Source organism: Phalacrocorax aristotelis, chromosome 1 (genome assembly GCF_949628215.1).
Source record: "Phalacrocorax aristotelis chromosome 1, bGulAri2.1, whole genome shotgun sequence".
Lineage (NCBI taxonomy): Eukaryota > Metazoa > Chordata > Aves > Suliformes > Phalacrocoracidae > Phalacrocorax > Phalacrocorax aristotelis.
The window spans coordinates 84,167,975-84,195,808 of record NC_134276.1 but is presented as its reverse complement, the minus strand read 5'-3'; the positions used below and the strand labels follow the sequence as shown (position 1 = coordinate 84,195,808).

Below are 27,834 nucleotides of genomic sequence, written 5' to 3'. Positions count from 1 at the left end.
CATGGGGATTATAGTAATTCAGATGCCAGTAGGTTAAGCATCAATCTGTAAGTGTTAGTTGTACCAGATTAATGAAGCATCTGTGGTGTTTGCCCAGATTGGCTTTTCCTTTCAGCAATTTATCAATTGTAGCATTCTAGAAAATAAAAGCTTAACAAATTCTGTTTATGCTTCTTTTTCACACTACTGTTGTCATCTATATTTATTTAAATGATGTTCCTCATTTCTGACATTTTCCCTGGGGCTTGAAGAGCAGGTGTTCAGACAGAGCTCCAAGCTGTCAAAAATGAAACCGGCAACAATTTTAACAGATACAGGGCTGAGGAAATACACGAAAATTGTAATTTTGAATAATTAAACCCCACACAGGATTTGCTAGACTACATCATCATTATCCAAAGGATATCTTAATTCAGGTTTCATCATAAACACAAAATGGGATGGTGGTCATGGTGGGACTGATGCTGGAGACTTTTGAGGTCTCACGTCCAAAGCACTTTGCAAATCTAAGGAAACCATGCTGGCTCTGAACCAAAACCTATCAAGATTGCTTTTGTTCCCTCTTCTGGGCCCAAAATTAGTGGAACACTTGCTCTAGAGAGAACACTTAGCTGCTGCGGGAAGAGCACCTCATTATGCAGCACTGCTCCTCCCTGCACTCCTGACTTTCTAGATAAAACTGATACGTGGGGTGAATCTTCATCACTTATTTTCTCATCAAGCAGCAACGCTATTTTACCGTGTGGCTACTTCACAGTACGCACACATGTACTGGAATAACATGAGTAGATGCAACCTGTTATTTGTAGCTGGGTCTGTAACAGAGAGCACATATTCAACTGTTTCTACTCTTAAGTTCCAATAGCCAAGTGTTTTGTTCCTCAGTCAAGTAAGTTTGTGTAGATTTATTTACTTCAGGAGCAAGGTCTGATCAAGACTAAAGAAAAAAGAGGCACAGTGACTTAATGTTTCTGAAAAATGGAAAAAAATATAAAATCCTTGAATACTTTCAGGGAAATCACCGCTTCTTGCCAGCTGAATCACCATCAAGTGTTGGCAGATCTCATGGGCTAATCGAGATGAATGAAACATAATTTACCATCCTTCTAACAAGATATTTTTAACAGGAAGCAAAATCTCCAAAAATATTTTGTGAAAAAGCTCCAAGTGACAGTGAAGGAATGAATACATTCTACTGCTGACCAAAGAAAACACAAGATAAATAAACAGAAGTTACAAATATTTTTTTCATATTCAGGTTTCCCCAAATTTCAACCAACTCCAACAGTGTTAATATAGCACAAAAGATAGTAAGAGAATTAAAATGGAATGGAGAAGGTATTACTGACAGATCAAGAGACCCTGAACTGGCGTGAGGAAGAACGTAGCAGCCCTTTGGGTGGGCTGTCGTTATATGTTGGACTATGGTGAAGACTACAGCAACTGGCAACTGATAAATAGTTTTCTTTTCTCCGAAAGGGCTTTGTGTTTGGACTTAGGTATTAACTTCAGCAATACCATCGGAATGAATTGCCTACTTCAACCTGAAAAACCAAGCGCTGTTGGCTGCAACCGTACAGCAGTACCTGAGCGCCCTTCAGCTGTTAGCCCAGCGCTTCTTTCAGCCCTCAGGAAAACAGAAGTGACTCAGAGCATGCCAAGTAGGTAGGTTGATGCCCCAGTCTTGCAAATAAACCAGGGGCTGATACCGACTGGCAAAAATCTGTTAGCTGCTTACTCTTTGCTCATGCAACTTGGGGATTTCAGTACTTCTACTCCGAAGTAGCAAAGTAGTAACTGCACAGATCTAGGAAACTACCTAAATCAGCCTCAGCCAAGACCAGCACGGGGACCTCACTCACCTCCTCTACAAAGAAGGAGAACCTCTCACCACTGCCACGCTTCTGGAAAGGCGGAATTTTTGCACTTTATCTTTCAAGTTGGGTCTTGTACACATTCGCTATAAAAGAAGGAAAAGCAAGGGACTGAAATGACTGAGAAAACTGAAAGTGGGAGGTTACGCTTCTCACAGCTGCAGGACACAGCCAGGAGTTGCTGATGCTGAAGTGAGCTCAAAAGATAGGCATACTGAAACGCACTGTTAATTTGAATCAACTTGAAATCACTTACCTGTGTTAACAGATACATTGTGGAAATGTAGCAACTGCCATAATGCCAAGTCCGTAATCCCTCAGACAGCCATCTTCCGGGAGACAGGGAACAATAAGCCACGCGCTTCAGACACTGACTAAAGATGTCTTCTTTATCCTAAGAAAAGAGCACTCAGCCTGCTCTTCCTGGGTAATTAGAATTGATTCTCTCTTCCTAAACTAACACATACGGTGTAAATACAGACATCTTTGTGTCTCGGACACAATACCCCATGGAACTACTACAATATCTACACCGGTGAATTCTTACAGCCACCTGCTACGCACCCTGCAGAACGGTGGTGTTTGGTCAATTTTCGAATTTGTTCTATCATTCTGACTGAATGGCCACTTCCACAAAAAAGCTATAAAAAAAGAAAGAGCTAACACTGTCCTCTATGAACAGAAGAGCGTTTATACCCTTAAGCTGCCCGTCCAACTACACAGAAAGTACGAGGATCCCCAAGACAGCACAGTGACTTAAAATGCTCTCTACAAAACCCCATACAGCTGCCAGGTGCCATATAGACTAACATCTGGAAGCAGGAACGAATGTTTGAGAGAATTTGAATGCAGACATTAGAGACAAATCAGTTACAGAGCAATCCCACAGCAAGACTCTGGAAGTAGAGAAGAGATGATGCACGAAGTATTGTCTGTGAAGTCTTAAATCTAATCTTTTCCTTAATAAAGTAAAAAACTGAACTTAAGAATAGGGCACAAAAATTGCTTTCTAGGAAATTTTGGGATTACAGTCATTGCTGTCTCTTAATTGTCTGTAAAAGTCAAGATTTACTGCTAATCTACACTGAAAGGAAAATCAAACCTTATCTCTTGATAGTTCATGTAATCAAATCCTATTTTGTGAATTATCTAAGTTCTAAAATGCCCCAGCTTTATAAACTGTGTTTCCTGTGCTGTGGAAAAAAAAAAAAAAAGAAAATGGAAAACAATCTTTTGCCTGTTGTCTAGGTTTTGGGTATCACACCAAGTCATGGTACTGCCGTGCACTCTGTAACTTCTGCGGGTGTTTGACACAAAACCTTCCAAAACGGACTGGCTGGCACCTGTTTCCAAGGGTGGGCAAACAAAACCTGAAACTACTAACAACTGACGACCGGGGAAGAACTGATGGGTCACCATGTTTTGTGACGATAGAAATAATGAAGCTCTCCCAGAAGAAAAATACAAAGCAGACTTCTGGAAATTTCTATTTAAGAAAAAACGCTGCCACTTTGCCATTTCTTCTTTTGCTTATATGTATTTTCCCATTTACTGTGAGATGTTTAAATAAGTTTTACCAAGAGATAGGTACATATTTGTATTGTGTGGATCTGCATTATCTGTGTCACGGCAGTGTTTACATGCCAATCCTACATGTTGTCTTATTATGTTAGGCACTCTGCCTGAGAATTTATGAACGTTTTACTGACAAGTATCATCACAACCTCTATTACACAACAGACTAGGGCCATTGCCGTATTGACCCCTCCTTCCCATTAAGTATCTGCAGACTAACAAGAGAACCAAAACCTCAGGAAATGTAGCTAATTTTAAAAGACTATACATTCAAGACTACGTATTTCCTCATATTTATTTTGTAACTGTATTTTTCTAAAACATATTAAAATAGAAAAGAGGTTCATCTGATTCATCATACAAAGAAAATACCAACATAGTAATAAAATACTGAAAATATATGAAAGCACCCAAACATTAAAATACTCATATTGGCGAAGACTCTAAGAATATATTTCTTGCAATTTTACAGTAAAGTGCTATTCAATCCACTCAAATTAAGGAATTGGCATTTTAATAGCATGGTTATTATTATCTTAAGGTTACAAATTACTTTGTTACCTTTCTCAACAAGACAACAACTCATTTTGTTGGAAGCAAAGCATTTGAGTTGCATGCACATGAAAATAGCCTAAATAACAGCTTCATAGGAAGTAACGAGCAATATAAGTCACCAACTCATTAAGAAAACAAAATTCTGAGAAGCAAACTGAAGAGAAACGAGACTAATGAAAAATCAAGAAAATGCAGATGTAGCGAAACGTTGTATAAATTAAGGCCCGAAGACTGTGCACCAAACCGTTCTGTAGACTTGCCTTTTACATTTTAATTTTTTCAATAGTCATATTGAACAATATTCTGCTCTATTAGTTAATCAGTTTACTAATGCATTTCTTAAACTGCCCTCTTCTATTTCCTGGAAATGATACTACATCTACAACACACTGGAGAGATACTGTAAGCAAAAAGACAGAAGCAGAGTATGACCTTTCTTTTTTGTCAATAGTCTTTTCTTACCTATTGAAGTCAGACAAAACTAAAGGATATGTTACAAAGCTAATTTGTAGCAAAAATTAATTCTAGTACAGAAATTATTTTAGATTTTTAGACCTCATCAAGAGTGAAAATTTTAGATGGATGAAAGATACCATCAGTCTCCTTTCAAGTGTTTATCATTTTAATATACATATTTACAGCAAGGAGTAACAAAGAATCCTTGTTAGCCTAAGTTCTCACTAGCTTCGTACGCTATTTCTACAAGTTTCTGAGAAATGGCAGATGTAACACTTTTATGTTGCCTTCAACAATCTTCCTGACTTGACTCGCCTTTTTCATAAATTCATCTGTAACTTAAGCATATTGCACATCTCAGAATAAATGTTTACACGGACTGTTTATTAGCCTTTTTATGAACCAGTAATAGGTAATCAAAAGTCAACTCTCGCACTCCTGCAATTTGACTACAAGTTGGTTTCAAAAAAAAAACAGGAAAAAGAAAAAATAAAGAAGGAAAAAAAAAAAAGGAAAGAATAGGAATGGTGTCTCATGGTGATTATTTCATTACTATCTTTGGATCACACAAGGGTTATAGTCCTGGTCAATACGTCTGTATGTACGCTATTTGGTAGGAAATATTTTCAATAACTTTGCATTCAGAAAAAGCACAAAAATAAGGAATTTAACCAATTAAAGCAATGAGCCTGAATTACCAAAATAATTACTAACAAATATCTTCCTTTATATGTGCATGTACCTAGATTATACAAAAAAATCTGCCTGTACTACATAATATCTGTAAATTTTCCTGATTGAACAAGGTAACCTTTAGAATGCACTTAAGTTGCCTGCTTGCACCTTCTATGAGAGTAGTTCAGATATAAGAATGAGTATGATGAAAAGAAACAAAATATCGTATTTAAAGTAGTTGATCAGAGGGAAAAAACCTTAACCATTTTAAATTATGTTGCTGTATTTGGTTTCCTCCTTCCAGTTCAGTAGTATTTATTGAGTTGTATCTTCTTCATGCACTGTTTTAAGTGTCAACTTTCAGTAATTTCCTTTGCTGGTCATCCATTTCTTCGTTTTCTTTTTTCAAGAAATTGCATCATCGTTCATTGTTGTATGCTCACAAACCTCATTTTGGCAATTCCAGAATCCGAGCGCAGCACTGCAATCTCTTCCACTCCACCCAGTCACCACAGGCAGCACAGCCAGTGCAAAGCCATTCTTTTTAGCTTCTCTGGGGATACACCAGGTAGAAGCAGAAGGCAACAACAGTAACTGATAGTAATGATAAAACAACTGACAACTGCTGGAACCAGAGGCAGTTATCGATCTGCTCCTGAAGTCTTTTATTCATCTGCAGTAACTGAGTTAGCTGGAAATAGAAACAGTTTCATTGAATTAGGATTACTGTACATGAAAGTACTTGTTAATTTAGAGCTATTTAGCCAATAACTATAAGCACAATTGAAAAAAAAAAAAAGAAAAAAAAAAGGGAAGATTTCTCTTAGTGATCTCTTGGTGATCCCTTTTCTATCACCATACACTTCAGGAATCTGTTCCACTAAAGAAGCTTTGAATCTTAAGAGTTATGGATAACCTATATTGCCTATATCAAGCAGGTGACATCTTTACACTAGGAAGCAAAAGATACCGCTGAGGCTCACTGATGCCCCAGATCTGCAATATACAGAAGAGGAATGAGCAAGCTCCATTGGAAGTAGTACTTTATTAAACCATTACCATTCAACAAAATAATTAAATCACTATCACTGATTTAGTTACTTTGAACTGCTGAGCATTTCCAATAGTATAATTTACAAAGTACCAAAGAGGTTTAGTACAAATTCTTTTTACCTCTATCATATTTTATGATTTTGTTCAATATTCGGCACAAAGGAATACACGGTTACCTGTATATGTAAATCTTCATTGGTCTTTGCTGGAATATTACATGTGTTCTCTTTTAATGTCAGAGAAGAAGGCTTACTACTTTCTATGACATGACACCTGAGCCTGTGACAGGGGAAAGAAGCACACACCAAAAAGCATATATTTAATGTAACTTTGTATAATTAATAGTAAACAGCCCATCTAACAGTTATTATATGCACTTTATCATCTGTTCTCATTGATTAATTTTCTTAATTACTATTAGAATCACAGAATCATAGACTCATCTGAGCTGGAAAGGACCTTTAAAGGTCATCTAGTCCAACCTCCTGCAATAAGCAGGGACTATTGCAATGACAGCCTAAGAAGGCTTCCTCAGTCCACCGATTACATTTTGACAGCTTCTGATATAGAAAGCAAGATCAAAATTATCTGCATGCTCAGTTAAAACATATTGTAATAATTTTAAATTCATAGCGCAGGATCCACTGGATTTTCCAGTCAAATACTTACAAATACTTACAAAAACTTACAAATGCAACAATATTTGAACAACAGAGAAAATAATGGTTTTCTTTACATTTTAAACCTTAGCAACAACATTTTTCATGGAGTCCACCTCTTCCACAGTTGAATACACAGGAACAGAATTTCAAATGACAACTGAAGATAGTGGAATCCTATGCAATTTATAAAATGCAGCACACGCTCCTCTGATAACACGCAGGTCAATTAGTGTGGGAATGAATTTATTTGCTAAAGAAATGGTTAAACTCAGGCTGTGGTGTTTTTCTATTTTAAGGAAAGAGAAATGCTAAAACCTCCCTGACAAGGCAAAACAAAAAACAAAAAGGGACAAATACATGTAATAAAATCTAAGTAGATTCCTCAGATAAAGCTCTTGCATATATAATATTAAAGAGACGATAATTATATTCTCCACTACTTTTGATCTAGGTTTAATAAAAAAGGCCAGTTTTGTATTGATCAGTAATGTACAGACATGGCACACACTGCTCGTGATAATTTTAATGTAATCAAATTATCTCTCCCTATTGTTTCAGGGTCTGTCTTAAAAAAAATTGCAACATTTATGCAAGGAAGCTTAAGGTCTGTCATATGATGGAGATTTGGTTTAATAAGGAAGCAAGGGATAAGCATCTGAAGCCAAGACAGAGCAAGGCTTAAGCATCAAGTCTCAAAAATACTTTTTCCATGTTAATTTTGGCCATGTAGGGCTAAAGGCAGCTCCAAAAGAAAAAAAAAGACTCCTAGATGAAAGAACTACAACAAACTTTTCCTAGAAATGTACAGTGATAAAACTAGACATGAAGAGATGAGAAAGAGTAACAGGTATATTTAATAAAGTGTGTGTGGAAACGTATTTTCCTAGTGGTATTTTTTTCACCATTAAATATGAAAACACACATATAGGAACATGTGATAGGTTTTACAGAAGTTTTCTATAAAATTATGATTTTCCATAGCCAAAAGGAAGCATCTTTTAATATTTTCTAGGAAACAAATTTACATTTGGTGTCTTCTTGTTTCTTTTTGTTTCTTGCTTGTTTTTTTTAGAAAACTCAAGTGGCACGTTCTTATTGAAAAAAAAAAATCTGCTGTCCACGTGTATTGTCACAGCCATTCACGTTCTTTCCACTTAACTCTGAATCAGCACAAGAACAACAACAAAAAATCAAAGAAAAGCACGTGCAGAATACCGTGACATTTAATGCATTAAAAACACCTCTAATCGGTTAAAACAAGAGTGGAAGCCTCAGCAATATACTTTAGTCAGTAAGCACACAATTGGGTTTGGAGAATCCTTCACTGATTATGAAATGCAAGTGCTATAAATCAGGTAAATGATAATGGCTAAAAAACCCTCCTGTCAACAGAAAACCACATGCTCACCTATGTTCCATCACTTTGGTCCTAGGCACTTCTTTCCAAAACTGAGCCAGTTCCGGTACACCTGCTCCAGAAGACTGGTCCATTTCTGCTGCCATTATAAGGAAACGATCCTGCAGAGAAGCTGCAAAACCTGCCCTCAAAGAAGAAAAAAAGGTGAAAGTGTGCTTGGATAAAATGACAAGATTACAAAGTGTAGAGAAGCATTTTTGAACAAAAGTACTTTAAAATGAGACCTTGTTCATTGCAGGACATCAGACACTTGACTTACTGGAAATGAAAACAATGAAATCATTCTCTTAAGCTCAACAATTTTGATGAGAATTTTCCCAAAATTCTACAGTTTCATTTTAGCAGATCTAGATTCACCTGAACAATTCAAGGACAACCGAGAATCCTGTAAAGAATGCATTCTCCAGCAAATTCACCTGGACTTGCAACAACTTAAGAAACTGACTTTATGCAGATAAACTCCCGCTCTAACAGAGCACAAGTGAGACAGCTGCTACTGCGCCTTTTGTTTTTTTTTTTTTTAATACAAGAAACAGAATGGACTGCAGACAACAGCTCCTTATGCCTAAGTGGAGCAATAAATCAGTATGGGCATTATTCAAACGCTGCCTGAGCTCCATGTTTTTTTATAAATGTTAACACTCTCATACAACAGCCAAGTAGACATGGGTGTCAGCTGGCCTTACACCCCAGTAAGTACATACAAAGGTTAGTATCTAGAGCAGTCAGCCTTTTAATAAAACTTCTCCAGACTTTTTAAAAATTCGATTTTAAGATTGTACTTACCACCATGAAGAGAGACTATTATATCCAATGATGTGCCAGGTTCACAGCTGCTGTTACTGGGTTTAACTCTGTATTTTTCAGGAGCAGTTGTTCTCACCTATAAACAGAAAATACCAAGCGAGCATATAGTAAAACATGCACAAACTATGATTGTTTCATAACCTCCCTCATTCTATAATAACTAAAATCCCCAAACACTTAAATATTAAGACATGGCAATACATACAGTCTTTAAAATACTTTATTTTGTAGGAGTAATCAGACACTGATATTTCACTTCTTCCTCTCTCTCAATCACTTCTATCCTTTCTTTTCTGGCACATACTATTTTTCTTGCTTATATATTGCAAAGAAAGAGCCAAGAAAATCAAATGGACTATCTATTAAAATTCTTAACACAAAAGTATGGAAACTTTGGTTATTTGTGTGTACAGAGAAGACAAAAGATGAGGAACTTAGTGGAAAACCAAACCAAAAGGCAAGTCAACTCAGTATTTCTGAAGCAAACATAACTGCATTCATTCTTTTCATGGTGACATTTAGAGATGGAGCCGCACCATTTCGGAGTATTACTAACTTATTCCCAGCCAAGATTTAAAAAGGAGAAAAATTCTAAAGAGATCACTTTTCAACGCTCAAGCCTGTCTTTTTCAGGAAATACTAGACTCTCACTAAAGAACTAACTATCCCTGTAGCTCTTTTTCAGTCAGTGCACCAAAGATTTGTATTACTGATTATCCCCTTTGGGGTGGTACATAATAGTCACAAATTCAGCCAGAAGACTTATTTGGTCTGCTTCAAACATCACAACAGAATAAAAAATTTAGACTGAAAAGCAGGTTTAATAGTATTTCTTCCTCCTTAACCAAAACAAGAAAATATTACATATTTAGTAAAGTAAACCAGGCCATGCATAAAATACTTACCTTAAAAGCCACTATGTTTTTCGTGACATTGGTGAGAACTATTAAACATTTCTTCTCTCCAGTTTCTTTGGAGCCAAAATATAATTCTTCTGCTGGGCTAATAAGAAATTTAAAAATAATTAGTTTATCCAAACTATCTTTACAACATATCATAGAAGAAAAATGACCGCACCTACAAGAAAATAGAATACTTTTAACCCTGCAGCTACAGGTTTCCATCAAAAAAGCCGTGAAAACAAAATGCAGAAATTTTGTAGTGAAGCTCAGGATTGACTCATGACCACAAGCGGACCTAGCTGCCTCAGCTGATTACTGCCCTTGACTTCTTCCATCTGGAAGAGCTTGACCATCTGCAACAGCAGGAATAGCCAACAGATATATACAGTCATTTTAGCCACTGCATCTTAGAGTAGTATGTTACGGGAAACCATCATTAATTTTAATTTATGCTAATACTAAAGACTTTAAGGTGGTGTCACAGACAGGCAGTAATTTACACCTCATACATCTATCCTTGTAATGGGTATAGTACACACGTAAGAGGAGCAGGCAGCTATGTGCGAGTGGCAATCATTACAACCACTACAGCTAAATTCACTTGTACTTATGAGTCACTCTTCACATCTAGTGGCACATGCATAAATAAAGTCATTGCTTGCTTTTAATATTCTTGTGCAATTAGGAGAGACATGCATGAAGTCTTTTAAACCATATCAAACTAACAACTCATTTTGGAATAAGCATTCAAATGAACTAGGCAAGAAGTAGGGCATGCTCATATACTACAAGTTGAGAGAAAACTCAAGTAACAAGTAAAAAACCATTTTCTTTCAGTATATCACGTTAGGAGTACACAAAGATCTGCCACACTACGCAGTACTACAGAACTACATGTTCTTTTGACAGAAAGCCTTTTTCAAAAAAAGCGTTTTTTTTTTCCTTCTCTGCTTTTAAGAATGCCAATTTCATGTTAGTTTGACCTCCTCCTCAAAAGACCTCCTTTTTACAGTACCAATCCTTCTTTCTACTCTCACTTAAACAAACCAGTGTATTAGCTGAGAAGAAAAACCCTGGGTGCTGTAGGGCAAGCCTGAACACCCATGCTAGAAGAGGAATCCAATGGTGACTGCATGTGGGGGGTGCTATGTTTTTTAATGTATTAGACAGTTCACATGGTAAAAAGTATTTTTCCTTTTTTAGTGAGGAAGAAGGAGGTGTGCCCGAGTAAGGCAGAAAGCAAGAAACTGACGGATTTAAAACAGATTAATAGGGTAACTGTATCCCCATCTCCCCAGTTTTTTTCCTGTTCCGAAATTCTCAACTTAAGCAACCAACACCACCGGGGAAAGGAAGGATTGTAGTTACAAAGTATTTTGGTTATCTTAGTACTGTGCTATTGCAGCTGTGTGTTACAGCAGTTGCAAGATGAAGCATTAACTAGCACTGAAACAAGCCACAAAAAGACCTCAAAGAAAGGAACGTTCTGCCAAAGCCTGATCTTTCTTGTTCCACGAACTGTAGCTATTAAGGAGAGGGGAAGAGAAATGGGGCTTGAGGGCCACTGCTGCATGCATGTTGTCTGTGGAGTCAACCAACCAGTTCCATACTGTTGGCGGTGGATGGTGTGTAGTTGTTGGGAGAGTGGGGTGCTTTATTTTAAACAAATGCCTAAGCTTTTTAATTTTAACAGAAACACTTACTTTAATCTGATGTGTGGGGGGTAGCCACTGTAGCTTGTACTACAAATTCTCATCTCAAAATACACCACAACAGGAGCTAGTCTTCTGCCAGACAGTGCAAGTAAATTCCTGCTTTTTGTCTTACCAAATATATTCATTTATTGAGGAGGAAGACCAATAAAGACCAATCTTTCACAGTAAGGTATGCAAGGCAAATGCAATCACTGTCTGAACCAGGAAGAGACAGATGACTAGAGAGCATGACTACAAACACAGCAAACGGAAGAGTACAAGTAACCAGCTTCGGCCATACACCAGAGCCAACAAATTCTAAGGTTAGGTGTAGGGATAAGTAAGGAATATCCCTGTGCGCAGTCCAAGAATGCCTCACTGAGTCTTCTGCAGCAGCAGTTAGAGGGGCACAGAAAGGCTGCTGGTTCTTGGCGATTTCATGGTGCCAGAGCTGCTCTGCCTCAGCTTCCCGGTCAGGTTGTAGGCTGTTCCCTTCACAGGGCAACGCTGGTATCAGTGAGGACACAAGCTAATCACACTGGCAGAGCTTACAGTCTCTGAGATAGGTACCTGTGACTAGTTATAAATGGCACTATATATCATCAGTTCAATATATTTTAGTTCAGTGTCCTGAGAAAGATTCCAGGGAAATAAAAACTAGTTCTGGCTTCTACAGAGTTAATTATCAATGAAGAGCAACGAATGTGCATACTCTCAAGAGTTTACTTAAACAACAACAAAAAACCACATCAAAAACCAAAACACAATACTCACAGAAAAAATAATAAATAAATAAATAAATAAAACAAAGAACACCAAACGGCAAAGAAAATGGAGACACCAGTATTTTATTTTCCATGACAGCAAGACTCTGAGTATTAGCACCTCTATAGTTGACTAAGTTTGCTCTTTCATGTAATTTACGTGAACTCCAACAGTTCTATTCCAATGGTAGAGCTGGAAATATTTTAAGAGGAAAAAAGGTACAGTTTGGGGGGTGAGGGGTGGTTTTGTTTGTTTGGGGTTTTTCTGGTTGTTTGGTTGTTGTGGTTTTGGTTTGTTAGATTTCTTGTGTGGTGGTGGGTTGTTTTGGTTTTTTTTATAAAAAAAGAAGTGTATGGAAGAACACAGTTGCTTTTGTCACAGGGACAGAACATTTTAAACATTATTTTAAAATCACAGTTCTTCAGTCTATACCTTTGTCCTGCCATACAAGAAACTAAGTCTATGCAGAGGAGGTTTTCACACAAAGGATTATAAAAGGTAACTTTCATTTCAAAACCAAGAAAATTTGACACATACAAAATATGTTTTGATGCTAATGAGCATGTCATTATTCAATGTCATTCCAAAACTAATTCAGTACAGCACTTAGAAAATTAGCTAAGGAATTACCTATAAATTAGGTATTTTCTTCATTCATGTAATAGCAAACTGGAAGCGAAAATAAAAGTTAACATCTGAATCAATTTCTAAATAAGCATCTTAACCTGAAAGGCAGTGAAAAGAAGAAGTGATATTGGCTAATTGACTTTTTTCCTAGTTCAATGATAAAAAAGCAGATTAACTAAAAGATGTAAGCATCTTGGATGACAAAAATCTTCTGAGCAGATATGCCCATTTATGCAGAGCACTTCCCACACAAAGTAATTTGGACCCATTCATTAAGTTTAATTGGTGCAAACTACTAGTGTAGACAGCTACACTGTCTTAAGAGAATTCAAGCAAGATTTAACAGTGAAAGCTGTCTTAGTAAAACACATTGGTTTTTCTTAAGCCAATGCAATCAATGTCAAACCACTGCTCTCATTAAGATAAACACAAGTTTAAATCCACTGACAGTTTCTCAATATAAATGAAACCATGAAACGCTTCTATGATTGTATGAAATGTACACCTACTAATTCGTACAGAAAGCATGCCAATGGTAACACCAAAAGATTAACGAAAAACATAAAAGCAGAAAAATTCTTTGAGCTTTGTAAAAATCATTCTTAGAAGGATGGTTTTAACATATTATCCTCTAATAGTCTGAAAAAATAGTTTATTTTGAAAACCAATTAGTTCACTACTCAAGTGTCCAAGGCACACTGTAAAAACAACAAAATTAAAGAATATTATTACCTGATGTGTAATAAAGGTCCTTTAAAAGTGGTTAATGCTTTCTTTGCATTTTTTGGTTTGATCTCTGTTTTGTCAGTTTCCTCTGATTTGGAAATTTGTTCTATAGAATTCATCTAAGTAAAAACGATAGTTACAGTGATTAACTAGAAACCTGGGTTACACATTACAGCATCATGCAGGTATTTCAAAGAATATGAGGAGGCTTGTTTCAACAATTTATATGTTACAGACCAAGCTTAAAATGTATTCATTCCCTGAATGAATTCGCTGCTTGAAGTTCCCTGAATAAAATGATTTGTTATAGGAGTTACATAGTGTATTAAACAGGCATGTAACCAAACTTCTGCTTTGTTTTTTTCACCATGTATTTTCCTGATGCCCAAGTTGGTTATTTTTGAAAACTCCAGACACATTCAGTTATAGTACTTCAAATATTTAAGACTGTAAAGCACTGATATTACTCTTCCACTGCAAAACTTGTCAATTAAAATAGACACCCCAACACAACACCCCAACAGAAAACACAACAACAATTCCACACTTTATTGTATTATAGAGTTACTAAACATATCTTCACTGCTTTTAGATGGAACTCTGAAGTACTGGAAAACTTAAAAAGAAATAATGCTGATTGAATTGGTGCATCCAAAACTCCAGATATCTTAGGTTCTGAAGGTTTTCTGCTATTGCATTAAGAAAATACATGTCAGCAGCCCTGGACATCTTATTAGAAAGAATGCAAGAACTCTGGAATTAAGTGCAAAACAGGGTGGGTGGAGGGAGACAGAGAAGACTGAAAGAATTAGTGACATCATGACTGACGATCAGCTAGCTGAACAGTTTGCTTGTTTTTATTTCACTTAAAATACAGAGAGAAGACAGGAAGAGAATTTGGTTTATGTAAATTTGAAGTATGGCAATGAAATGAATATAAGATTATATAGAAAATAGGTTTTATAAAAAGAAACCACACAGGAATTTGATTTTTTTTTTTAATAATTACAGTTATAGTAAAATGTTAGTGTGTAAATACACTACACTACTTATGTGTTGGCCTTTATTCTACATAAATCTAAATAAAATTACCAGAGAAAATGTTATTACAGCACACATTAAAGGTGGAAGCATCTACAGGACAGGCACTTACTAACCAAGTTTATCACTCATGGCTCACTCCACTCTGTGGAAAGAAATAGGCCCTTCTATGGGATAAGAAGAGGCTTACGTATATAAAATAAATAAGATGAATTCCTAGTGATGATCAGAGTCTGCATATAAAGAGAGGTAGTGCAGTAAATAATGAAGACTGTATCTCACAGATCACTTGAAATCTGTTAGTTTGGAAGCTGGCTGTATTAAAAAAATTGAATATTTATATTTAGACACCACCAGGTTAAAAATAATTAATTTAGAAATAAAAAATGCCAACCATTCTGAGATAATAGGGGAGGCATTTCTGAAAAACACATTTTGGAAAAGAACATAACATTGAAGTGGCAAACAACGGTGTACTTGCTGCAGAAGAAATAGCAAGTATTATTCTTAAATATGTGAACAGAAGAATAGCGAGTTGAAGCAAAACAACAATCTACTTTTTACAGAAACAGTACCACCAATGACGACACACAGTCTGGTTTTAAAAGTGTGTAAAAGGTAAGGCCTTAAGCATGCCTTAATATTAATTGATACATGATAAGCATAAATGTTAATCTTAGTTTACTGAAAAGATTGATTAGCAGCTGGATTACACTGTATACGTGAGAAAATACCATGAACCAAATAATTAAGACTGGGAAAAACCAAACAAACAAAAAACCCAAAAAGCAAAACCTTAAGTAGAAAGCTGAAGTCAGCCAAGCAAATTAAAACCAAACACACACTGAGGCTACTAAGGACCACAGCCATCTCACACTGAAGAGGAATTCTCCTCATTTCCATATTTAAGAATCAGCGCTTGGAAGATGGGCTACAACCAGAACAAGCTGCTGAGTCCAATGGTCAGGAAGTCACCATGGTTATGTAATGTTTTCTTTTGACTTTAAGGTCAGTGAAATTACCTTTTTTTTTAATAGCTGGCCAAGTTGCAAAGAACAGCTGGACTCCTTAATGTAAGCTGTGTGTTTCAAATTATTCTGACAAAAACTTAGAAGAATAAATGAAACTGAAAGTGTGATATTAAAGTATTCTACTCCATTTAACAGAAGTTTTGCAATTCATATTCCAAAATTAATTATGGCACTAAAGCAATGAATTTCAGATTTTTCCTACTGTTTTCAAGAGCTATATCCTCACTGACTATCATTGCATATTACTATATATAACTTCATATAGACTTCTGTAAAACAATGCTTTTATCTTTCTGGATAAACACCACTGCAGGAAGATTATACTGTAGAACAGGATTGATGGATTAGGGGTACAATTTATCCCAAGACTAAATGAAAACTTTTATACATTAAGAGTTTATCAATAATTTAAGAAAACAAATTAACATCCAGGAAAGTGTAAGTTAATATTAATATAATAATATTATAAATTAATATTATAAATAGAACTGTCAATATTTTCTCATGTACATACTTAAGCACCTGAGAAAACTAGGTGTATTTTAAGACGTACACTACTAGATATCCCAAGATTAAAAATAAACCGACTAGAAAGACGTAACCTTTGAAAGCAAAACACAAAAACCTTTTAAGTGTCACCTTACATTCACTATAATCCAGATATATTAAATATTTAGTACACATTTTACTCATTCAGGAACGTGAAACTGGTCTTAACAGGCTAAGAAGCAAGGTTGAAACTGCAAGTATAATTTTCAGTTTTACTGGGTTCTTTTGTCAAACTGGAAGGGGGGTGGGGTGGGGCAGGACAGGACACCAGACAATAAACCCCAAAAATCAACACACAAAGTAAAAGCCTGACAGGGAACAAAAATTATACCCCTCCTGTCCCACTTGCCTCAACCTTCAGAGTTAGATACCTTTTTCTGATTAAGGTTTTGTTCTTCACTCAGCTCCCCAGTCTCTTTGCTGTCTGCATCTATCTCTTCTTTACTTTCATGCTCATCTTCACTAGTAATGGGTCCATTTTCACATAAAGGAGTCTGAAAATCATCATCAACCAATGGAGGATAACTGTACTTGAAAGAATCCTAAAACATAAGGAGATTTTTAACAGACCAGTTATTTAGGACGATGAAAACTGTATTTTTCTAGTATTTTTTAAAATGGAAATACTATAAATTAATTTTTGTTTTCCATGACTTACATGTTTCATTTATCCATTTTAAGTCAGACACCTGTGTTTTTATTTTATCATCATTAATAGACAAATAAATACAGTCACCTAATGAAGCCACTAAATCGTAACTACTGTTGTTACTTATAGTCACAGCAGAACTGTAGAATCTGGCCTACTGCGTATCAGCATTCAGAGTCTTAATGCTGAAGTTTTGATCTTAGTTCTAGGAAATGTGATTTAAAACTTATGACAGCTATTTCTAAAGAATGTCCCAAAAGTAATGGAAAATTTCAGTTCTTCTTTGTATTTTAGTTTCATAACAGCCACAGCTTAAAAGCCAAACCAAAACTACAAAACAACCCCAAGCAATCCCTCAAGTTTTAACTTAGTGTGTGGACCTTTAACATATCCTGCAACTCAGACCTCAGTCTTTGGAATGCCAGATCAATTGAAAGACCATATTCAAGACACCCAAGTAACACAGAAATAGCAGTCTTAAGTTCTCAATGCTTCTACAGTAAAGGTACCTTTTTTTTAATTGGAGGATCCACAAAAACCAGTTTTTGTTAACTAGAAATACTCTTAACATTCTCAAAATAGCTTTATTACCTCATGTAATACATGCAGGAGTTGAATGCACCATTAGCAAGGTAGCCCAGAGGAGGGCAACAAATCTGGGGAAAGGGCTGGAAACATGCCCTGTGAGGAGCAGCTAAGGACTCTGGGCTTGTCTAGTTGGGAGAAAAGGAGTGCTGAGGGAGACCTCATTGCTTCTTACAGCTTCCTGAGGAAGGCAATGCTGACCTCTTCTCCCTGGGATCCAGTCATAGGACACGTGGGAACAGTTCAAAGTTTCAGTGACACGGGGTTATCTACTAGCAGGGTAAAAACTCAGACAGGTGAGTAAGACAGATTTATTCAATGCTTGATACATAGCATTGAATAATCCTAATAATTTATTAATTCTAACTGCTTTCTTTTATAGCAGATGTAGAAACTTTACACTACTGTGTTTGGCAGTTGTGGTAGAGAACTTTATCACAGTAGTGATATCTTCTAAGATTACATGTACACATTGGCCATGGAATCACATGCAAAATGCCTAGGTGATGTCTTAACTTCAGGCCACTGACCTATGAAAGGTCCTTCCAGGAAAATAAGCTATAGGCTATCAATTCAGACACCCAGGGGAATAGCACAGCATTCTAGTACACATATTGAACAACACTGGCACCAGTGGAGGAAGTCTTGGATTTAACAAGGATTAACCGTCCATCTCTGACAAAGGAAAGCTGGGCAAATATACAAACTAAAACCCTACTGTATGTACGTGTCTTTCATCAGTGTGTACATTGTATCTACATCAACCTTGCACAAAATATTACTGAAGAGGCAACGGATCTCCCTGGCCTGCCAGAAACACGTATGTCTTAAGAACTGCCCTGTTCCACCACTGATATCAACAGCTGGAACTGGTAGAACATGGGATACAGCAGATTTGGAATCCAGGAAAACACTGATTTAGTATACGTTTATTAAAGAAGATGATTAGCAAGTGGCTTTTGAGCACCTAACACTAATTTTCCAGATGACTTATCATTAGGTTGCTCCTACATCTGCTTTGGGCAATTCTAGCAAGTTCTCCAAGACAAACCTACTATAAAGAGACAGGCATCTGTGCAGTGTAGACAAGAACCACTCACGGCCAAGTACATGGTATGCAATCCATAATCCTCTTGATTAGCAGTATGACAACAGCCACAGCCAACAGATACTCATGAAGGCTTGAATGGAACTTTTATTTATATTCCACAGTCCTGCAAAATCCAAGCTTCTGTTTTCCATAATTAGTTTTAATACTTTTGATACTCTGGAGAAACCTTTGTCCATTATTTGTCTAAAACCAAGCAGGTTATTTTCCTCTTTTCTCAGCTGGCTGACAGAAAATCCTTGATCAAAGGATATTCACGCTAAGGAAAGCCTCAGATTCACCTCTGAGTGACCCTGAGACACAATAAAACCAAAATATATTTAAAGATAACTTGACTGAGATATTGAAGCTTGAAGGCTTCCAATGAAGACACAGAACTGTTCTCTTGATTAAGCAAAGTAATAATTGACTCCAAGTTCAACATTATTAATTTTATTTCCAAAACGGATTTCTGTTAATTCCAAAACTAGCCTGTAACACTTTTCTTGGATACCCAGATTCCACTGCACTTACGTTTTCTGTATTTCCCCAAAGTACTGAGCCAAATGACCTGCTCCACAGGTTGTTTGCATCTGGCAAGACCTGGCTCTTTCAAGATGTATCCCAATAGTGGACACACAGCAGAAAGAGGATGAGAGTCTACTTATGGCTACTGTGTTGAAAAGAAAGGCTGAACAGATACGCTGTGCTCTTTAACTGCATTATGCTAACTGCAAATATAATGATATGTTCCTCAGTGTGTGGAAATCAAAGATGACAGAAAAAGAGTTGGAAGGAGGCAAAACAAACCCAAAAAACCAAATGCTTGAGTGGAAAGTGGTGGGAATGAATTTGCGCAAGTCAGATAATGCCTTAAAAAACAGGCCTGACAACACTCATACTGGTGAATATATTCTATCTTCAGACTCTAGTTGCCTGAAGAGAAGCCAAGGTTAACCCCATCAAGAAAAGTTCACTGTATGCACTGAAGAAATCTTTGGAATGAGGATATTTAGCAAAGCCACAAGCTTCTTTCTTTAGGGATGTAATTAGCTATCAGGTAAGATGGTTTAAAAAGTAGACAGGATATACTCAGCTCTAAGGAGGAAAAGAACTTTTTTTTCTTCCCCTCTATTGCAACAATAGGACAATGCTGTGGGAGCTAGGCCCAGAAGCACTACTACACCCCATTCAAATTCTTTCTGAAGATACTTCAGCCATCATCAGCCCTTCAGTCAATGCCCCATCCTGAAGTTCAGCAATTTCAGCTTTCTCTAATATGAGAAAGTTCTTATATGAGACTGGGGAGTTAGGGCAGCAATCTTCTATGGAAAAAGACAGTATCATCTTCCCTCCAACATTGTCATGCAAAAGCACTTTTTAAAGGCTGCTACTTTCAGTCAAATAAAAACCAAGGTACCTCAATCTTCATGTTCCCAAAAGAAGTTTCGTATGTTCTGGCTACCAGAACTCTACCTTGAGTTTATAATTAAAGGAACATGGCCTCTCCTACTGTTGCTGAAGCAGAGTCTTTCTTTTCTCCATATTGTTACTGCTGTAAGTCCAAAACCACTTCAGAAGATAAAGTGGAAAAGAACAAGTAAAAATAACTCCTCTATAGTGGGCTTATTCCATTACCATAAATGGTCTACAGAAACTTTAAAAGGAAAAACATCCTTTTTCTGCAAATTCTATTATAAAGATTTTGCAAACTAATTTACTAGCTTTGTGAAAAATGAAACCTGTTGTACAAGATGCTTGTGCTGTTTTGCTATTTAAATTGCACTAGAATAGGATCTGGGTTCTGTCAAAGCGATACTGAATTATAGCATACTCTTTGGAGCTCTAATATACTCTTAAAAAAGGAATCTTCTACAGCCATGTCTTTAAACATAGCCCTAAAGCCAACAAACAGAAAATAATTGCCATATGATTGTCTTTACTGAATCATAGCTTTGGAGCAGGAGGGGAAAAAAAAAAAAATCTCAGAGGGCCATGAAAGCTCTTTTCTGTTCACAGAACTTGTTTCATAAATGAACACATAATCTCTAACTCATCAGATGGGGAGGGGGAATAGTAGAATGACACTCAAAATATAAATTTTTTTAAAGGTCTGAAAAACTAAGTGATTTCCAATGACTTGAAAGTGGATGAATGATTCAGAAAAATTATTTCTGTACTTAAGACTGCCAGATATCAAATCCTCATGAAGTTAATCCATTTTATATTAATGGGATTTACAAATTATCATTGGCAGAACAATTTCAAGAAATTTCACACCCATGAAGTGCCAACTCTGTGTCCTACATAGGTAATTTATACAGGCGTATCTCAATCTATCACAAAAGGACCATGAAATGTTAATATACTTACAGTTCCACCCATGTGAGGTGGCAGATACTCTCCACTGATGTATTCCTGCACATCACTCTTGTTCGTGAACTTTAACATGCTTATTGCATCTGGGCCAAGCCAACCCTTCACAATTTTAAAAGCAGCTTTAAAAAAAAAAAGTATACGTAAGTTGTCAGGAAGGGGTTTGGTGGGTTGGTTTTTTTTTTTTTCAGTGTATTGGTAGACCTTATGGAACACAAGTGAACTACATCCCATAAGATATGGCGGGACCTGCTCTGAAAGTATCCGTTGTAATGGGGATGAACAGCGCAAGGAAAAGAATATTATTTACAGAGAAAATATTTTATGGACATGCAGTTTTCCATAGATGAATGCAGATAGACCACAGACTTCCATGAAAAGAGTATCTTTGATGTAACAAATGACAACTTTGTCATCTTGGAATTTAGCCCAGGAAGTACTCGGGGGTAAAAGCAATTGTATTTCCAAATCTGACTGAGGGAGGTTGGGAAAGGCATGTACACATTCTCCCTAGCTGAAATGTTTTGCTGCTTTAAAGGTCACTTGTTTAGATCTACAGAGTATTTTCAAACACCGTAGTTATTTCAGTGATGGTAAAACATGAATATATAGAAAAATATAAAGGCAGCATAAAAATATTTATTCATAAGGTAAAAATACAGGAATAGCATGTTTAACCTGTACATTATAATTAAAGATAATTATTGAAGTACACACATCACAACATGTGTAACAATATCAGTGTCCTGTGTCAGGCATCTATCTTAAATTGTGTGTTTTAGTTTTTGGCTGGTTATAAGTGTCCATCATTTACTGATAACAGTATTCCTAAACCCTGAACTTTAAAATTACTACAGTTGGAAACATTCAAGGAATAAACTATTTATCAAGGTCTCCCAAGCTTTAAAGATAAACAGGATGAATACGGACTCCATTTAAAGCATGATCCAAATACAACACTAGAAGAAAAACCAAAAAGTATTGACAGATTTAAAGATGCATGTTTAACAAATTCTACCATTTAGCTGCACCTACACAGAGCACAAAAAATGCCTCCTATTTATGCTAATTTTAAAAAGTTACCATGATCTAAAAACAAACAAAACTCCCAACAAAAAAACAAACAACTCACCATTCATTATCCATGGCATTTCAAAGATCACTATCTTTGCTGAAAAGACAAAAAGAAAAGGAAATAATTTGAATACCAAGTGTTACATATTTCTCTGTTTAAGAGGAAGGACAGAAAGAATGGTCATATAAAAAGCGAATATTTTTAGAAGCCTCTATGTTCACTTCTTTGTAGAAGTAAATTTTGTTTTTAACATGTATAAATCTATTTCTGTTGCTGGATGAAGAGATTAGCTGTTTGCGTAGGAAACAGTTAATAAAGTTTTAAGTTATACACTGTTTATATACTTCTCTGGGATACTACTTTTCTGACATACCATTACTAATAAGTAATCACCCCAAATAAGGTGGAGAAAGGCAAGATCTCAACTTGACCTAGAAAAGCAACTACTGAATGGAAAAGAAAGTTTAACAGGTATATTCAGCACCTCTTATTCCCAAAGAGGAAAATAGCAAGAGTCTTTGTAAATCTACATTTTTGACAAGCTTGCTTTGTTTTAGCAGAGAAGCCTAAGAAGTTAGTACTTTGACTCAGAAGTGTCCCAAAATTTTTCTCTTGAATGTCAAAAAAACAAAAACATGATGTTGCACTTGCCTTTATGTTTGATACTTGGGCAAAGTTTTGAACTTTGATCACCAAGCTGAAATCTAATATTCAGAGTTTAAGCAGTTGCTGTACAGAATTTAAATATTCGCAGACATATCTTCACCTAAAATTTATAACTCATGTAAGATGAGCTGGCAAAAACTATTCAGTGTTTGCCCATCCACAAAAAAAATAAGCAGGCAAATACGCAGGTTTTTCTAAGTGCGCGCACAAACATGCCTTAATCTGTTCAGAGTAAACCACTGCTCCCTAAAATTTTCTATAGCCATTCATTCTTTGTTCCCTGAAGACTCTTAAAGAACACAAACTCATGCAAATTTGCAAAGCTTCTACACAAGTAACAAGGAGCAAAAGAAAAAACAAGCCAATTCAGTTCTACTAGATGCTTATATAAATTTTTAATCTTTAAAAACACGTCTTAGATTTATTTCCTGAAAACCCAGCTGATTTTTGATGAATGTAAAGTTTATTTACAATACAAAGCTATGCTAACTTAAGAGCACAAAAGTATTCTGAATCCATAATGTCCACATGTCCCATGTAGTTACCACATAAAGCACATACAAGAAGACTTGCCATCATCTGCAACATTATGAAATGCTCTTATTACACAAGTCTAGAGTGCTTAAGGTGTAATATACAATACTTACTGAGGAAGTTTGGGTAATAATCTGTAAAACAGTTGACAATAAACCGAACAAAATCCAAGTCCTAAAATAAAAGCACAGAGTAAACACAATGTAAATCAAAACATTAAAAACAGAGGCTTAGTTAAGCGAAGGTATATATTGAATAGCACGAGATACTTATACTGTAATCATCTATATTCAAATTTTACACATCCTACTAACATCCAAACTCAGCGCAATGCTTTTCACTTCATTAAATTGCTGCAGGATTGTGGTCAAACTTCACTTTATGATCTAAGAAAGAAGTCAACAGACCTATTATCAATGCAATAAGTTAGGTATCTAAGCTACTGCAGAGTATCCACAGGATTTAAACTGTATAGGAAAGATACAGGAAAAATAAACATTTACCTCTAAAGAAGTTTGACAGATTAACTTAAAGCCTTACAAGGGAGAGCACTAAACATACTGAAATCTCCCTGTAATAACTTACCTTGCATATTGTTCAATATACTATTGCACTCAGCATTTTCCAGAGAAAAAAAAAGTTTCACTTTTAAGAGAAATTTTGGTTTTAGTATTAGTTCATGGTATGCAAAGAAATTGCATGCAGAGGCAGCACTCAAAGGAGCTGCTTGTATACCACCCATTTTCAGGATGCTCCCATCCAATGAGTGGTCACACAAAAATAGCACAGCTAAGCCTCCATTATAAAATCCAGGTATAATAGAACTGACTGCCCAGTAAAGGGCAAAGAAGATGTTTTATGAAACAGGTATAGATAATAAAATCAGAGATGCCTTTCCACAATAAAGTACTACAAAGGAGACTTTTAGAAATAGTAGAAGATACATTGCCAATGAAGGATCCAAGCCTGTCGTAACAGTAAATTGCTATGGGGAACAGGCTTCTAATATGATGCAAACACGCTATTACAACATTTGCGGACAGACAGGAGAAAAACCCAGCACCCTGTATAAGAGCATTACCCACAACCTGAAAGCTTTATTAGTAGCTTCAGTAATTAGAAACTAACTGAACTGAAAGCTTGATATTTTTAGGTATGAGACAGAAGGTAGCCTTTAATGGAAGCATTTATCCCAACTGTCTGTTGCTTGTACCAAATGCAGTATCTTTCATTTAACAGCATAAACTCAGCGATGATTAGAATCTCCTGTGCATTAACAAGGATGCTGCTCTTTATTCCACTGCCTATCCAAAAGCAGCAGTATCAGATATCAGGAGGATGGATCCATTATTTTGATGAAAGTCTGGAATTAGAAGTACAGATTTCAGCAGACCATTCAATAACTGCATCTATTCTAGTTACCTGAACTGGTGTGACAAGGCATGAGCTATCAGAATTACCTGGCTGCATACCAATCATAAAAGCTGACATAGTAGATGTCCATAGCAATGGAACAAACAAATGAAGTATGCTTTGGCAGAGATCTCAGAAATTCTTTCAGAAAGAAGTTCTTTCAGGATAAATTTTATCAATTACTCCACATGGCTAAAAACAGACATTAAAAAATAATCCTGCTCTGTGATAAATCCACAAACTACAGAGCAAGTCTGTACAATGGGACACTTATGGACAGCACTTTCTGAGACCCCCAGAGATGTAATCTCAAAGACACTGGAAAGAAGTTGCTTCAGAATATACTCCACAAAACCCAAATCAAGTTGCTTTTTCACATGAAGGAAACTATTGCAATCCTTTATTCTTGTTATATAGAACCATGTCTCTAGCATTATCTTCAGGAGTATCAATATAGAGCTCTCAAGGCACAGGTAAGAGCACCAATACCGTCTTGCAAGACTGAATTACACTGTATTTATTTGTCAAAATATATTTTCAAAAGCTTGTGGCCATGTACTGCACAGCTGCAGGGTCCTAATGCAACACTAACCATCTTTCCTGGAAAAGCCGGAAAGCAAGCTTTTTCTTTTTTTTTTTTTTTTTTTTTTTGCTTATATTTAAATGCATTCCTTCCATACCAACAACAACAAGAAAATAGAACTAACAAGATACAAGTTTTATCTATTCCTGTAAGAACAACAGGACAGTATGGCATTTTGTAAGGAAAATTTCAATATTCTACAGAAATATAATATTCTTACTAACCTATGAACAGTCTATAGGATTTTCAATTATTAGAGTGAATCTATAAATATCTAATGATAGGCAATATCTTGCAATCTAAAACAGATTCTTTCTGCTCTTGAAAGTGGGTGCTAAAAATGTATTTTTCACTACTGAATGCAGCTGAAGAGAATGACAGAGAACTCTGCAGATTTTCATCTATCTATGTTAAAATCACACAAATGTCACCTCCCCCCAAAAAAAACAACCAAACAAAAAAACCCATCCTGATTTAAGTTGCCTAAGTTCAGGATCAGTAAAAATGTAGGAGGTGATATTGTTCCCATCTTCTAAACAAGCTTCTACAAATCAAATCTTAAAGATGCCTGCAGTAAACTATGGGTTTACATTTATGCTTTCTTTATAAAGATACTAATAGGTAGAAAACCAGACCCAAAGGGAAATACTACAACGTACATTCACTCCTAAATATACACAAGTTAAATAACGACATTTTAATTTTCAGATTTCAGAAGAGGACCTCAACCCAACAGGTAAGCTGCAGCTTCATTCTATGCCATTAACCAGATCGAGTTCTACTGGTGATAGTAGTAGCGTATCATTCAGACTGTATTAAGAGCAACTGTAGGTAAAGCTGTACACAAGCTGATGCCCAGACTCATACCTAAAATGGATCATAAAAAACCCAACCCCACCCCCCACACACCCCCAAAAAAACCCCCAAAACAAACAACCAAAAAACCCAGACAGATCTGGTGAATTTAAAGATTCACTGTAAAGATGACAACATAAAACGAAGATCACACCCGGTGCACTTAGAACTAAGTAAATCTAGTGATCCAGATATTAACCACAACTTCTGGTCTATGACAAGAGCAGCTTTTGAACCAGGAGATTTTAATAAGACACACTTGAATCCAACTAAGAAACAATCTTTGGAACAAAATGTGTATTAAAAAATTTCTAGAAAATATACAAACAGTCCAGATGACTGTGTAACCAGTCAGTGTACATATGAGTGCTGACAAGGGAGAAGTATTGGAATCAAAAATTCTACCTCAAAGCAAGGGAAGTAAAAAAGAACCGCAGAAAATAAAACCCACAGCACGCAGTTGACAATATTGTCTTCAACTGCAATATATTTACAAATAACTCCACAAGGAGCAGTTTGTCTTTTGGTCCTCATCCAAGCGTTGATACAAATGACACATAAATACCAATGGACATCAGCAAAAGATCCCTATCCCAAGTTTACTAAAGTACTCAAACAAGTGAATCAAACTTATTTCTTTGTATTTTTGTAGGTTGAAATGCATAATCTCAGAAAAACTGTTCCCAATGAAAATATACTAAGGCAATTGTTTACCTCCTGAAATAGATAATATAGCATTTTTACATCATAATGAAAAATACCATAATGCGCTGATTCAGACAGACCAGAAGAAACCCTACTCTACATGCTATAATGTTGATACTACTAATCTACAAACTCCGTAGTTTAGCATCCTTCAAAGAAACACAGGTGTATGGATGCCAAGTTACAACAGGTTCAGACTGTGCAAAAATCACTGAAGCAAAAGCAAATAATGGAGTATCCTCAAACACTATGAAATTCCAGAAGTCATGTAAAAGCGGATACTTATGTGCTTTGTGAAAGCTTTAATTAAAATGAAAGATACTCGAATACTGGTTTTCTAACCAGTAGTTTCCATGGGGAGGAGTTTGAGGGAAATTTTAACATTTCACAGCAATGTTTTCAGTATCAGTTTATGAAATATTATGGCCAAAAAGACAATAAAAAAAGCTTCTGAAAATTCAAAACCCCACAAATCACGTTAAGTCTTCCACTTTTCCATATAGGCACAGGACTTAACTGTTAAGACCATAAGTTCAGGAACAGTTCTCAAATACATTTAAGTTTCATGTAACATACATGCTCATTGGAATTTAGCAAATTGTTCATCTAAACTTAAATATTCTCTGAAGTTTAATTCAGGCAGGGACTTAACCCAATTCTATGTATAACTACAATAAATCACTAAGTAATTCCCAAAGCAGACTACTGACTTGGCATGTGACTAATTGGTATGGAATTCTTTTTCTCTCTCTCTTTTTTTTAATACTTGTTTTCAAATACCTAGAACATGGATTTTCAAGTACTTAATTCTGAAATGTTTTTAAAATTTATGAAACTTCTAATTTTGTAAATTATTGTACAAATGGAAAGTAGTTTCCTGGAATAGTTTCCAAAACT

General features: G+C 35.9%; 1 protein-coding gene across 1 annotated transcript in view; it reads right to left on the bottom strand.

The window, feature by feature from the left end:
* Positions 1-3,726: 3,726 nt before the first annotated feature.
* Positions 3,727-27,834, bottom strand: part of MOSPD2 (motile sperm domain containing 2) — a 37,654-nt gene continuing 13,546 nt past the window's right edge. Inside the window, exons 6-15 of the mRNA XM_075095915.1 lie at positions 23,495-23,555; positions 22,239-22,277; positions 21,104-21,228; positions 16,781-16,951; positions 13,795-13,907; positions 9,980-10,076; positions 9,054-9,150; positions 8,259-8,388; positions 6,365-6,467; positions 3,727-5,826 (exon numbers count right to left, since the gene is read on the bottom strand). Of these exons, the coding sequence (XP_074952016.1) occupies positions 5,680-5,826; positions 6,365-6,467; positions 8,259-8,388; positions 9,054-9,150; positions 9,980-10,076; positions 13,795-13,907; positions 16,781-16,951; positions 21,104-21,228; positions 22,239-22,277; positions 23,495-23,555 (1,083 nt within the window). The 3' untranslated portion in view covers positions 3,727-5,679. The remainder of the gene's footprint in view (positions 5,827-6,364; positions 6,468-8,258; positions 8,389-9,053; positions 9,151-9,979; positions 10,077-13,794; positions 13,908-16,780; positions 16,952-21,103; positions 21,229-22,238; positions 22,278-23,494; positions 23,556-27,834) is intronic.